Raw genomic sequence first — 14,919 nt, 5'->3', positions numbered from 1 at the left:
GTTGGTTCTTTTTGTAACCAGAATGCTCTCCCTGATCAGGTTCGTTTGAGCATTCCTGGTGTCTCCCTTTTTCTGGTTGATTGTTGAAACCACGACTCTTATCATGCTTGTATTTTCCTTTTCCTCGTTCAGCATACAAGGCCTCAACCTCCTGTTTTGGAGAGCTTACACTTAGGCTACCCATTTGTTTTGCTAGTGCCTCTTGATCGGCTAGCAAATTTTTGAATTCACCAAGAGTCGGTTGCTTAGGCCAACCCTGGATTGCTGCTACAAAAGTTCGATACTTAGCCTTCAAACCATGTATGATGATTCTCTTCATACGCGGTTCACCAATTTTGGCTTCCGGATCGAGTTCACCAATTTCTCGACACAAAGTTTTCACTTTGTGGAAGTATTGGTTAATGGTTAACTCCTGTTGATTCACTGACAGCAGCTCATTTTCTAATAGTAGTAGTTTCGTGTCGTTCTTCTTAGAAAACAATACCGAGAGCACATCCCAGGCCTCCTTTGGGTTTGTTGCATCTCGAATATGTTCCAGCCACTTCTCTTCCACAGTAGTCTTCAGCACAAACATAGCTTTTCCTGCTTTGATCTTCCATTTTCGCAGCCCACCTTGAGCGTCTTCCTCCGGTTGTGTTGTCTCAGACCCGTTTACAACCTCCCACAGATCTTGCCCCTGTAGATACGAACTGATACAGGTAGCCCATGTATTGTAGTTTTGATGGTTGAGTTTCTTCACACCGCTTACTAATTGGAGATCACTCATTGTGGCTCTGATACCACTTGATAAATAAGAAAGTATGAAGAACAAAGCAACTAACAAATAGCTGACAGTAGCTATGTTTTTATTGAAGGAAAATATGATAAATAAAAGACACAAGTATGCTCATAAAATGAAAGAGCTTTTCTACTGAATATTTGTGAATACTAAAATGATAGAAAACTGCACTATAAATAGACGTGGAGCACCTCCAACGTTCACAATGACTAACCACAAAAATAGGAGAAAGACCTGGACTTCCTTAACTACTCAAAGACTCATTCTACTAGCTGTTACTACTTTATTTGCACAATTAAAATAAGCAGAAACTAAATAAATGACTTATTCAAACTTCACCACATTATCATCTTGGGTCCACGTGGCAATGACATGACACTAACTTCTTTTAATACCCCGCTATTACACTGCTTCAAAATTTGATTATCTCAAATATTACTCGATAATGTTAAGGTTCTAACCATAAATCTGGTTGAAAAAAACAATAACCCTAAAATCTCTCACCAAATACAATATATCTTATCTCACCCTACAATTTGGATGAAAGTCTTAAAATATCCTTTCTAAGGTTTGATTTCCTTATGATAAAATCAATGTTAAATATGATAAAGAACACGTCCAGTCATATGATTAATATTGAATTTATAATGCATATTTTTATATATATTTTATTCATGATGGGATTGTAGACATGTTCAGTTTGTGATGAAGTGTGTAATAGTTTATGACGTAACTTATCCGAATGCTATTAATGATATGTCGTTTTATGACAAAGCTAATCCAAAGTACTAATTGATTTTGTTTAATTCATGACCCCTTTTGGAATCACAATTCAGCTCAGTTGTTTAACTTTCATGTTTTCTTTGATTGGATTTGCATTTGATTAATTGAAGCATTGTTATCATATAGATTGCTACTCGTATAAGTTTTATGATCATATGTCATCATATGACACATGGATTTTTTTTTTTTCATCATCTTTAATTTGACATATGGTTTGATCTTTCTTTTTTATAAATATTTAAATATACTATATATATATATATATATTTGATTCTTTTCTATAAATATAAAGAGCAAGAGTGTAAAGCCAAACTATTAACAAATTTTCATCCAATAAGAGATTATCACGTGGACTTGCCAATATGTAGCCAATAATTGCTTACCAAAATGAGTGGTATAGTGTTATTTCTTGCCAATACTTGTCAAAAAATAAATAAAATAAAATAAAAACAAGTAAAAACAAAAGTAAGAGAATCTTCTACACTTGCCAATGATTGCCACAATCGGTCAATACCAACAACTTGCCAAAAAGTGTTAATACAATTTGCCAATGCATATGTTATAAGAAGCCAAAACAAACCAATAAAACTTGCCGATCAAATAAGCCGATTACACCTTTGTCTCTAAGTATTATAAAATACTTGTATGTTTTTTTTTTAGATATGTAAAATTCACTAATTCTTAACCTATCCCCTAATAATATTAACACGACTTCTTAATTAAATTCAAGTTACAAAATACAATAACATCACATTGAAGTAAAATAGACAAAATACTTTCTTCAACTTGGAAGTTAGGTACTTGTTTTCTCGGATTAGATGTGGTACAACAACTTTTGACGATGATACTTTTACAAACTAAACGTTGCAACTCATATCCAATCCATTCATTTCTTATCCACATAGGAACACATAATATAAATATACAAACAGGTTGGTGTGCACAAACAACTTAATTTGGGCCACCAGCAGCTAACTTTGCTCTCAAATCCTTACGAAGAATTTTTCCAGATGGTGATTTAGGAATTGTGTCAACAAAAAATACACGGTTAATTCTCTTATAGAAAACCACCTGAAATTCATAAAAACATTATTATAGTTAAAATGTGCACATTTTTGCCATTATTCTAACAAAATATTATATATGTACAGTTTATATCTAAATTTAAAATGAGTCGGGTTGGGTTGGGTTGGGTCGGGTCAGATTGAAAAGAATAAGTTACCTGCTTTGAAACAAATTGTTTGATTTCAGCTTCTGTGACTGTCGATCCGTTTGATTTGACAACAAAAGCAACGGGAACCTCTCCAGCACCGTCGTCTTGCATTCTAGAATACGAATATTTGAATATCGAACATTAATTAAAATTCATAAACCCTAAACACTAAACTCCAAAGATGCTGTAAAGTTCAAATAACTTACGGGACAACAGCAACATCCGATATGTCATTATGTGTAAGTAGCAATGCTTCAAGCTCCGCGGGAGCGACTTGAAAACCCTTGTACTTAATCAACTCCTTTAATCTATCAACGATGAAAAGCTCATCATCGTCATCAATGTACCCAATGTCTCCGGTGTGCAACCATCCGTCTTCAATCGTTCTCTTAGTTGCTTCCGGATCATTTAGGTAACCTATCAAATAATGCATATATTGCCATTTTAGGTAAGATTGTGAAACATATAGTGTTATAACAATTCATATACACGTGCTCGAAAATTCTACTGACCTTTCATGATCTGGTCACCGCGAATACAGATCTCGCCACGTTGGTTCCTAGGGAGAGAAGCACCCGTGTCTGGATCGACTATCTTCATTTCAGCATTGCGAACAACTGTTCCACATGCTCCTGATTTGATCTCGAATGGCTCTTTAGCGAAAGCTAAACACATTGCCAGCACTGGTCCGGCCTCTGTCATTCCGTAACCCTATAATCATTTACACATACTTAATTGATTATTACAAGCCAACAAAATTGTAACAGTTTGATCCCATAGCTAATTATACTACTAGCAACAATACTCAGTTGTGTCAAAAAAAAACACAGGATACGAGAGTATATAAATATACTAGAGTCAAACTATTATAGATATATCTTGAGATGCAAAGATATTAGTAATCGTTTGCGGCATTCTATATATTAATTAATGCTAGTATAGAAATGAATTGGCCGGTTACCTGTCCAAGTTTGGCATTAGGGAACTTAGCCCTGACAGTGTCTTCAAGTTCTTTCCCTAAGGGAGCTGCACCAGACATGACTGTCCTAATCGAAGATAAATCGTAGTTATCGACCACCTCTTCGTTTTTCGCGATTGCTAAAACAATAGGCGGAACAAACGGGCCAATTGTCACCTTGTATTTCTCAATCAGCTCCAAAAATGGAACTATATCGAATTTTTGCATAATTAGAATAGCCGCTCCTGCACGTAGCCCACACAACAATATCGAGTTCAACGAGTAGATATGAAACAATGGCAGCACACATATCAGCACGTCTTCACTATGAATCCATAAGTTCGGGTTTTCGCCATCTACTTGTTGAGCCACACTTGTAACTAGTCCTTTGTGTGTTAACATGACTCCTTTTGGTAGTCCAGTGGTCCCCGATGAATAAGGCAATGCCACTACGTCATCCGGGGATATCTGGACTTCAGGGAGCTGAGTCTCGTCCCCGGATGTCAGCTCTGAAAAGTGCATGCATTTTTCGGGAGCTGAGTCAATACAAACCATATGTATTGATTTCTCTAAAGCGTAGTCTTTTACTTTAGCCACGTGGGCTGATTGGGTTATGATCATTTTCGGGCTAGATGCTTTCAATTGTTTAATAATCTCGGCCGAGGTGAAAAACGGGTTAGCCATAGTGGAGATAGCACCAATATAAGACGCGCCAAGGAACGAGAAGACAAATTCTGGCGAATTTGGTAGCAGAATCATGATCACGTCACCTTTGGTTATGCCAAGTTTGTGAAAGGCAGAACCAACTTTTCGTGAAGTCAGCTCCACATCAGCAAAAGTGTACTCATGGCCCGTTGCGCCATCAATTAAACACGGGCGAGTACTAAAACTTGAGATGTTCTCAAAACAATATTCGTGCAACGGAAGATGTTTTGGTATGTAAATGTCTGGTAATTTTGATCGAAACACGGTCTCTGAGTTTGTGGTCATTGTGAAAAATGATGTAATGTGTTAAACGAAAGAAATGTATGTATGAAAAGTGTTTTAAGGTGGCTGAATATTTGGTCATGGGGCAAAATGTTTATATGGGCTTGGTTGTTGGTAGCTTGGTTGATGGCTGGGGTTGGTGAAATAGGACATTATGGAGATTAAGGTGCGCTATAAGGGTAAAATGGGAACTATAATATGAGATGTGGTTGGTGAATAAGAGAGTAGGTGTTTTTGGTGGAAGTGGGGTCTATGGTTGGGTGCCAATCTGATCAAATTGACTTGACAAATATTGGTTTCTTTTGTTATTACTTTTAGCCTCTACCTACCACACTAACTTGAAACGAGATAAACTTTTGGCTTAGTTCGTTTACACACTTATTAGGTGGTCAAATAAAAAGGGGTTATATTGAACGAGCCAAACATATACAAAGTGGTTATATGGGTTTGGTGAATTATTTAAGTTAAAAATGTAGGAAAGGTGAAAAATCTAAGTATTTAAATGCTTATTCTTGACCATTAACCACTAGACCACATACTAATCAAATGCTTATCCTTCAAACTTGTATAATACGAGTAAAATCAAACCGGCCATAAACTACTAGATTACAATGTAGTCACTATATATACTAATATAATAAATTAATAATAATTATGTATTTTGTAAATTTAATATTTTATAACCTTGTATGGCCTTGTTTTATAGAAAGGCATGTTTCTCATTGTAGTCATACCAACGTCAATTTATTAGAGACAGATTAGGTTATTCCAACGAATAACACAACATGTAAAAAGTAAAATAAATAAATAAAAAACAACAAAATAATCCTTTGTAGAATGATAATAGTAAATTAGTAATGCAGGGAGAAGTAATTCCCATAATAGTTCAGTGGTTGAGTACCAGCTTTACATGCTATAGGTTTCAAGTTTGAGACATGGAAAAGACATTTAAAAAATTTCACAAAAAGTCCTTCAGTGAAATTGATCCACACCTTTCAAAAAAAAGTAATGCATTGAGGAAGTTCCTTGATTTATATTCAACTTTATGAATCTCACCTCAACGGCTATTTCTCCTTTATCTTAGATCGGTGATTGAGCCTATGATGTTGAGATCCAGATCGAGTATTTGAGATTGAGAGCTTGAGATCGAGATTATTTTCATTCGGTTAAGGATTCCACTCCGATTGATCTAACCATATTTTTCATTCTTGGGCCGGAGGTCCCTTCCATCTCGGTGGATCTGGAAGCAGTTTCTCTACCTTTGTGTAAGGGTAAGGTTTGTCTACATCATACCTCCACCGTACCACGGCTTATGCCGGGATTAGGTACCGTTGTCGTTGTCAAACCATTAACCATTAAGATGGACCATTATTAATAGCTTGTGTCTTTTAATGTGAAAGTCACAAGTTTTATGGTAGGCATAAGTATTTTAGTGATCTGTGATCATAGAAATTCACCTGCTATGAATTTAGGCTTTCAAACTTAATACAAAAACTATCAGACGAAGAAAAGAAAAGAAAATAACCCTTATGATTGTCCAGTTGTCATGAATCTTGACTTGGATAGTTGGATATATAATCACATGTCGAAGTATATGTATAAATAATACACGAGAGTAAGTACTTGTGCTTTGCGGCGGTGAAATGGTAGTGATGATTCCTAGTTCATAAAGTATGATAGTCAAATGTCTTAGCCATACGGGCTCCGTCCTCGGATTTAAAAATTTGTCGAAAGTATATCGAATGACATCTCTAATGAAATAGCATGAAATTTTAAGAACACCCATACAATTTTTATAATTTATCGACGTACGGTTTTTGAGATAAAAGATTTTGAATAAATTGGAGGAATAAATGATTTAAGGAGGAGAAAAAAAAGATGATTGGTTGAGATTTGAGAAAAGAGAAAGGGTATTATAGTTATTTTAAGTAAATATAGAATAGATAAGATGAATATTTTGAGAAAATACTTAAAATCAATATTGAAAATTTTAAATTCAATGTTGAAAATCTAACAGAAATCTGTTTTATAATATAGTATAGATTAATCAATTAATGATATGGACAGGGAAGAAAATTGTGTTTACAAGTTGTTTGCGTGGAAGTTGGAAGCAGGAACGACACAGAAGTAGCATATAGCTAGTACAGTATTTGGCTTTTATGATTATCATCGTGAATTTACAATTTGTTGATAAACAAAACTAGACACCAAAACATGTTATTTAAATAAAATAAATAGATGGATAGATCTATAACTCTTATAAATCTATTTGTTTTATTAAACCAAAAATCGGTTAATATCCTTGTAAAAAAATAAAAGACGAAAGACAGCAAAATTTGGGATTGTAGCATGATCTTACAAAAACTAAAAAGAAAAGAACTGCTTAGTGTCGTCTTTTGTGGATTCTGAGCCCCAATATCTTGACGGTGTATGGAGGAGGTTAAGTTGTAGGCAAACCTTACATTTACCAAAATAGAGAGGTTGCTTTCATGTTCTACCTAAATGGTAGAAAAGACCCTCCAACCTTTGCATGAGATGAGGATTGAACCTATGACCTCTGTTTCCAGAGACCAAAGTGTTTACCACTAATCTAACCATGCTGCTTAATCTTACAAAAACTAAAAATGTATCAAAATGTTTTATGTTTATGGTAGAATTTGAACTTCTTTAAGGTATCACAAAATTAATCAAAACATGATGCGTTACTGACTTAGGGGTGTTTGGGGTTGCGTTTACAAAATAAATTTTGCGTTGTCAAAATAGATTATGCGTTTTCAAAACTACGTTTTGAAAAAGCATGTAGGTGCACGCTTCTCCAAAAGTACATTTTCATAGCAAATAATCACTTTTTCACACAAACATTTTTTTAGATTATTTACATTTTACAAACATAATAATCACGTAATAATCCCAAACACCCTATTAGTTATAGCAAGTGGGTACTCAATATATGATTTCAACATATATGTTTTTTAATCTTTGAGCTTAACCACACAAACGGGTATAGTTGGTTCAGATCTTAATAATATATAAATTATTACTCCGTATTTCTTTTCAACAATTTCCAGCTTATCATTAAAATAATACTTTTGGCCTCGTGTTGGATGCTTTTGGACCTCAAAAGAAACGTGCATTCAATTTTGTATGAAAGCTATAAAATAGTGTTGGGTGGTTCTTATGTATCATCCCATCCTTTTAGTAGTGGATATTGTCATATTGACCAGTAATAATATGCACTATTGTTTGATTAGGGGGGAAAAAATAGTCTTCGACTCTTCGTATAGTATAAGCTACAAGAAAATAGTACTCCGTAATCAGAAGCGGTATCAAGAAAAAATTCCAAAGGGGGCAAACTTAGAAAACTTATGAAAAATAAATCTAAAAGGGGGCAAAATGTTAAAAACCTATAGAAATTTTTTTAAAATTTATAAAAAATTTAAAAATACATGACAAAATTTAAATTTGGAGTGGGCATTGGACCCCCTTGCCCCCCTTTTAATACCGCCCCTATCCGTAATAGAATTCATAATTTAACAATACTCAATCCTGTCATATACAACTTACATTATAAGATAATAAAGTACATATGTACTTTAAAAGTTAGCTAAATGCTTTTAAGAAGATAGATATGAGTTCCTATATTATGCCCCCCATATCCTCATAACTATTTTTTGGTATCTTGACCACTACTACTTTTTAAGTGAAAAAAGTGTGGGCCCCCATGTCTATAATGGTAAATATGGCAGAATAAAAGCGGGCCCCCTGTCAGGGTCGCTGCAAAAAGTCTGGTCGGGTTATCAAAAAAGTGATCGGGTTACCAGACACCCTATATTATTGAAGTCGGATCTATAAATAAATATGCCGTTAAATCTAAATTTACTGTTAAACTTTTATTAAAAAAATCTTCATATTCGGAGAAAATCCAACTTTTGCAAGCAAGATTGGACTAAGGCCTAACATATATAGGATATGTTTGGCAAAAGTAGCTGTAGCTTTTAGTTGAAGCTATAGCTTTTAGTTGGAGCGGTCTGTAGCTTTTATTTTTTAAAAATGTTTGGTATGGTAGCTGTAACTTTAAGAGGCATTTGTATAACTTTTAAAGAGTAAAAGCTTCACCGAAAAGCTAAAGCTCCTGAAACGCTACTTCAACTAGCGTTTCATTTTAGAGCTTTTTCTTTTAAATAAAAGCTAAAGCTAGTTGCATCCAAACAAAACTTTTAATATTTTAAGAGCTTTTATTTTAAAATAAAAAGATAAAGCTCTTGAAAAGCTTGTGCCAAACATAGCCATAATGTAAAACTTGACTACATAAAGTACATTTTCAAAGATGATTGTTTTTTTTGGATTTTTCTATATCTAACTACAGATAAGTAATTTAAATGATTTTTTTTAATGTAAAAATTTATTGAATATATGTCTTCACATGCTACATAACATTTTTTTTTTTTTTTTTAAATTAACCACTATATTCACAAAAGTAATACTACTCTTTTCAGTATAAAATACTCCGAATCATTTGTTCATATATTAATCACAATGTGAAAAGTTTTCCTCGAAAATGCAATTCGAATTTTTTTCATTTACGAGTTTCCCTACAAATGTGACGAGTTTATGTGACAGATTAATCTACAACCGTAAACTGTTTAAAGAATTAAAACTAGAAGACCTGTGTGAGTTTTAAAGTTTAAACATTGGTATAACAGAGAGTTAAGACCATCAATGCAGATTATTTGGCATCATATATACGTAAATAACTTTACAATTTGTAATAATGTAAGCTTCCCAAGTATGTTTCATGAATGGGTATAACAATGCCAAAACACCGTTTGTCTGTCGTAGAACTGACTTTCCTCCTGTGAACCGATAATCGTGTATTTTTCAAAAACTAGACTCCTCGGTTGATGGTCGCCTCAAAAAGTACCTTAAACTATTGGAGACAACCTGCCAGAAAAGTTTGCGTTTTAACAAGATATCTGGAGAAATGTTCTGAAATTGTATAGGTTTTGTGGATTCGGGTTTACCAGTTGAAGCGGTTTGATAAGGGATTTTCCCTTGTAATTGACATGGAACTTGGCCTTGGCCAACAAACCCTGTATCACGATATTAAAGCCCATTATAAGCAGAGGTGTCAATATGGAACTATTTATTTATTCCGCTAGTGTCCCATTTCATTTACGAACACGAAATTCACACACACTTCACCCTTATCCCGATTTACCAGTTTTCATTTTAGGTATTTTTTTTTATCAAGTTTTACCAGTTGCAGACAAAATACAAACCAAAGTGGCCCAATTTACCCAAAGCCACCTTTAACTTTTCAGTTTGGTTTGACTTAGAAGAGTTCGGAAAGCAATCATAATTCTGGCCAAAACCAAACAGGCTAAAACTCGCAAGCACAATCAAACATCAGGGAAGCAATTCTTTAAAGAGAAGGTTACCTCGGTGTCAAATTCTCCTGACTCTATTGCAACATTTATATCAGTGACAATCTTCACAAGATCTACCAGTAATCCAGGCCGATCTGCTGTTTCCACTGTGAGAAGACTGCATGATACCACAATGCACATGTGTATATTGTCAAAAACCAAACTTTTAGTATCACTTTTGCATACATATCAGCCCTCCATTTCAATAAAACGAGTCACTCTTTTGACTTTCAGATGTCAACAGAGTTGCCTTCTGACTTTTAAGTTCATATAACTATCAATGTTCAAAGGAAAAAACAAAAGTAATCTCAATTTTTAAAATCTTGATAGTATCTGATTACCTTCGATCAGGTCCATCATCGTTTATACGGATGCGTGTTGCAATATCGACGTCAAGCTGATGCAGTTCAAACCTCGTCAGATATAATTAAATCAAACAGTCATAGTAGCGAGTATTAGCCAAATGAACATATTGTACTTTCAAAGATGATTGTGTAAACAAGAGCATTAATAATGTGTAGATAATACAAGCAAATAGGCCCTTTTAGCTTGAAACCTAGCAAGAAGCCGTGAATGTTACAATCTTCATTAGGTCCAATTATGAAATTGCTAACAACGGTATTAGTGAACAGTAAAATTCCCAAACTGCCCTTACATAGGATCTGAGTAGAGAAACTTGTGAACCAAAACCAATAGTATTAACAAATGCAAAACTATAGCAAATAGGTCGTTCTACCTAAAGTTTACAAGAAACCAAGACATTGGAAATTTAATTTGGATATTTACTTGCTACAAAATACAAATTTTCCATTAATATACAATATTTAGTGATTTAGTCCTCTGTTTTATTTCAAATGGGTGATTGGTAATGGGTGAGTGGATCACTTTGTGTTTGAAATGGGTTGGGTTGACCGGAAACACTTTCTGTCCAAATTGCTTAATAAACAATTAGAGTCACAAATATGATTACCAATTATATTATTTCAATATAAAAGTACCTTTTTGAATGGAAGCATTTAGGATTTTTTATGCATTATTAACATACTGAGCAGCTTTTGAGCCATTCGACCCATTTCCTTTTTAGCCGATTTCTCTAACTTTAGCCATTAGAGACAATGTACCACGGATGTGCCATTCATAAGTTGCAGGTCTAGTTTTGTATAGTAAAAGGCACCGGATTACTACCTTTTGTTTTGGTGCTTCAACTCCAAAGGCTTCTCCCATTGCTAACTGGGCGCTTGATTCCTGAACCAGCAATTTACCAGAGTTAAAGATAGAGGATCAAGGGAATCGTTTAGCAGAGACAGTAAGCTGGTGGTAATACCGGGTGATATTCAAGAAGATTGCTAATTATTGTTAGACGAATCGCTTCAAGCAACTCTGGGTCATCAACTTTACGTCCTGTTGAGCTGCAATGTAGACCTTTTGCACTGATCAGTATTTTTTTATTCCAAATTACCAGTAATAATTTGAACCAATGCCGAATGTTACCTCTTTTTATAGCTATAGTCTTCTTTACACATGATTATTCATATCTCAAATCAACACATCACTTTTACGGAACTAGGCAATGCAAAATGCAGATATAAAAAGCAACTTTGGGGAAGCACAACACTTTGTCATAAATTAGGATTCAATTCTAGACAATCAACTTCGGGGTATATGTCCCTTTTTCAAAATGATTATTGTGGTATTTGAAAAGCATAGTAGCCATAATGAGGCTATTATAGCGCGGCAATTACAGTTAGGCACTTAGGCTATTTACATCAATGAAAATGTTAGGTAGTTTGTTATTTGAGGAAACTAAGGAATTGTTTGTTCCTGATAAAATCACCAAATGGATCTCTCCTATAAATCAACTCCAGTCGGACGTTGGGTATGTTCCAAAAGGATGCATAAGTCAACAAATTAAAAGACAAATTCAGACTTGCTATTCAAGAAAGACATTCTAAGCGCAACACTTACGCTTTAGTGATTGAAAATGTGTTATGCCTTCCAGAAGAATCCAGAACAACATTTGCTTTGACAACATTTAGTCCAAGATTTTTAAGAGCATTCATCTGCACATACATTTTTTATTAATCACTGATAACAGGGAAGCCAACAAATCTGTTAGAACGAAATGGGTGGCTCAGGTACAGGTCAAGTTGAGTGGACTTGAAACAGTTTTTTTTTCCAAATTGTTGGAGTAGCAAACATAAACATATAATAAAAAACGAAAATTTAAACGATGAAATAAAAGTTTCTTACAGTGTCAAGAAGCGCTCCAAGGCGATCTCCAAATGTAATCTCAACCACAGTTGCATTCGGGTCCGAGTCCTGATCAATTATAACTTTTGGTGTTGGAACGACATCGGTTTCCTGATAACTTCCATCCTAAAAATGAAAATAAAAAACAAACCCAAATAAATACACAAACAACTATCAAACAGATATACAAGAAATAATTTGCTTTATACCTCAATAGCTGTGGCTGATGCTTTTGGAATCATAGTACTCAATGAATATGACAATCTGGGTAAAACCCCGAATCAAAAATTAGAAAAAGAACCCTATATCTTGATAAATGTTACTAACATAAAGCTTCAATCTTTGCGTCCCCATATGACCCACCAAACAAACAAAAATTCTTATCTACTTTCAAAATGTTAAGAAGGGTGCTACGAGTGAAACTTAACGATTAAAACCTGATCATCGCAACTTCACGGTAAGTTAATCAGCTCTAGATTAGTGAAGTTTGTTATAACTAAGGATATTGTTTCATAAACATACCAACCTAGTTATTTTCATATTCAGCCATTTTACCTTTATTTTATATCTGACTCATTACATGATATGCGACAAGACAGTACATCATACAACCTCTTGTATATGACTAAATTTATCTTATGTACATATATCCCGGTGTCTCATTTGGGTCATCTTACAATGTTCAATTCAACAGCATATATAAATCGAACATCTTTATACCAAAACTTCACATCTACACCCGGTTTGGTTTATCGTTAACAAAAAAACTAAACCGGACACAAAATAGTCTTTTAATAACTTGGGTATGCCCAAAAATAACTACACTACTTCAATTGGAACAAATACAATAGTAAATGGATATTTAATGAGGAAAAGAAAACCTCCAATCAATCAAATTATAATCCAACACAATTAAAGATTACTACAACTACATAAAACCCTATAGTCAGTTAACTAGTCTTTCCCGGCTAATCTGAATAGAAAAAACCTCATCCGTTTATCCGTTTAACTACATAAATCAATAAAGCAAACACCTTTACATGTAATAATTGATTACTTATAATTGCTTATCTACAGAAAATAGAACCAGCTACCTATATGCTCATAAAAAAGCACAATAATCAGAAAGTAGTTTTTGATACAGTATTTGCTACTATTTCTTATCTACTGGAAAAAAAAAAAAAAAACAAGCAATAAGTAAATAAACATAAAAATAAGCAATTCCAAACAAACAGCCCTCAAATACAAAAACCAAGAAAATGAATGAAGTGCATATACCTTGATTTAGTAGAAGAACATAAATGTTTAATAACAGGATCTGCTGAAGTAAAGAATGTGGTTTTGGAAATGATGGGGTGTTTTTCAAATGCAACTAATTTGGTGTTGTAAACACCAAGTGTACATCCACAAGAAACCATGGCAGCTACAGCCATTTTTTTTGTTAAGAATAATAATGATCAAAAGTATAAAATGCTACAAATTTGAAGGGTGGAAAAAATGAATTGAAAACTAGAGGAAGTAAAAGAAGATGGGCATGATTTGGTTGGTGAGTTCAAGGATAATAGCATCTAGTGGTATCCGCCATTTGTAAAGATAGATATAGATATAGATATTTGTATTTTAAATTTTATTTTTAATGGTTTATATTTATTTTCCTTGTAAAGGTCACTATTTTTTTCAGTCTTTTTTCCTTGTACGATTGAACGCGCACGGGAATGATGGGTAAATGGATTACATTTTCTTTCCGAAGAATGATGAATTTTTTAACCGATCAATCTAATATTCCTTCAAACTAATAGATTCCAAACAACTTCACAACACACAATTCTATATCAACTCACAAACGCACGATTCATACGAAATCTCGATTATGTGATTATTATATTCGAACGTTTACAAACAAATTATTGTACGTTGACAAAGATAAATGAACGAACATAAGTTGTGTCCATGTTTTAACTAAATGGTTTTTTCTCTCTAGTGTCTTTGTTTCAAATTTGCATCCGAACATTTACTTGAACGTCCAGTTCGTCGCTTGATTTATTATTTTATACTTTAAACCTTACATTAGCAACATGTTAATAATTTAAGATCCTTGTGATAAAAAACAAAATTATGATACATTGAATTAAAATAATGATCAATGTATCGAAGAAATCAATCTTGAAAGGTACCATAAAAAAATTTATTATAATTCCAAGAGGAAATTAGTCCCCCTTGTCCCCCTCTAGTACCACCTCTATTTACAATAATGAACGAAATCAAATTGAAATGTAATCAACAGGTGAAATAATGGAAACAATTTGAGACCGACAATATATAATGACCACCTAACGACAATCACCCGGTAAAAATAGTGAACGCCTTGAACACCGACAATTATTTTAAATTTTGAGAAAGAACTCGTCACAACCTCAACCCAAACATTTCATGACACACAATCAAATCAGGTGGTGGCATGACGATGTAGAGACTAGACAGAAAAAATACATAGTGTTACAAAAACATCACATGGACCCGAAGT

General features: G+C 33.9%; 2 protein-coding genes across 2 annotated transcripts; both read right to left on the bottom strand.

Annotated features, from left to right (window-relative positions):
* Positions 1-2,314: 2,314 nt before the first annotated feature.
* Positions 2,315-4,780, bottom strand: LOC122611236 (4-coumarate--CoA ligase 2-like). The gene is made up of 5 exons (XM_043784225.1): positions 3,736-4,780; positions 3,287-3,485; positions 2,981-3,191; positions 2,784-2,886; positions 2,315-2,632 (listed from the first exon to the last, which is right to left on the bottom strand). Exons 1-5 carry the CDS (start codon positions 4,720-4,722, stop codon positions 2,513-2,515), a joined length of 1,620 nt encoding a protein of 539 aa, XP_043640160.1. The 5' UTR covers positions 4,723-4,780; the 3' UTR covers positions 2,315-2,512.
* Positions 4,781-9,390: 4,610 nt separating this feature from the next.
* LOC122611237 (ACT domain-containing protein ACR11-like) lies at positions 9,391-13,965 on the bottom strand. The gene is made up of 10 exons (XM_043784226.1): positions 13,674-13,965; positions 12,605-12,659; positions 12,396-12,521; positions 12,111-12,205; positions 11,470-11,554; positions 11,331-11,390; positions 10,487-10,542; positions 10,158-10,263; positions 9,741-9,809; positions 9,391-9,660 (listed from the first exon to the last, which is right to left on the bottom strand). Exons 1-10 carry the CDS (start codon positions 13,826-13,828, stop codon positions 9,598-9,600), a joined length of 870 nt encoding a protein of 289 aa, XP_043640161.1. The 5' UTR covers positions 13,829-13,965; the 3' UTR covers positions 9,391-9,597.
* Between the last annotated feature and the right edge of the window lie 954 nt (positions 13,966-14,919).

Source organism: Erigeron canadensis, chromosome 8 (assembly GCF_010389155.1).
Source record: "Erigeron canadensis isolate Cc75 chromosome 8, C_canadensis_v1, whole genome shotgun sequence".
NCBI lineage: Eukaryota > Viridiplantae > Streptophyta > Magnoliopsida > Asterales > Asteraceae > Erigeron > Erigeron canadensis.
The sequence above is the reverse complement of the archived record's forward strand: the minus strand, read 5'-3'. Positions and strand labels throughout refer to the sequence as shown.

Coding starts and splice junctions, on each gene's coding strand:
- LOC122611236 (XM_043784225.1), bottom strand. CDS start 4,722: ATGACCACAAACTCAGAGACCGTGTTTCGATCAAAATTACCAGACATT. Junction 2,887..2,980: donor TCGGATGTTGCTGTTGTCCC/GTAAGTTATTTG, acceptor TTCGTATTCTAG/AATGCAAGACGACGGTGCTG. Junction 2,633..2,783: donor AACAATTTGTTTCAAAGCAG/GTAACTTATTCT, acceptor TATGAATTTCAG/GTGGTTTTCTATAAGAGAAT.
- LOC122611237 (XM_043784226.1), bottom strand. CDS start 13,828: ATGGCTGTAGCTGCCATGGTTTCTTGTGGATGTACACTTGGTGTTTAC. Junction 11,555..12,110: donor ACATTTTCAATCACTAAAGC/GTAAGTGTTGCG, acceptor TCTACATTGCAG/CTCAACAGGACGTAAAGTTG. Junction 9,661..9,740: donor TTATCAAACCGCTTCAACTG/GTAAACCCGAAT, acceptor CTTTTCTGGCAG/GTTGTCTCCAATAGTTTAAG.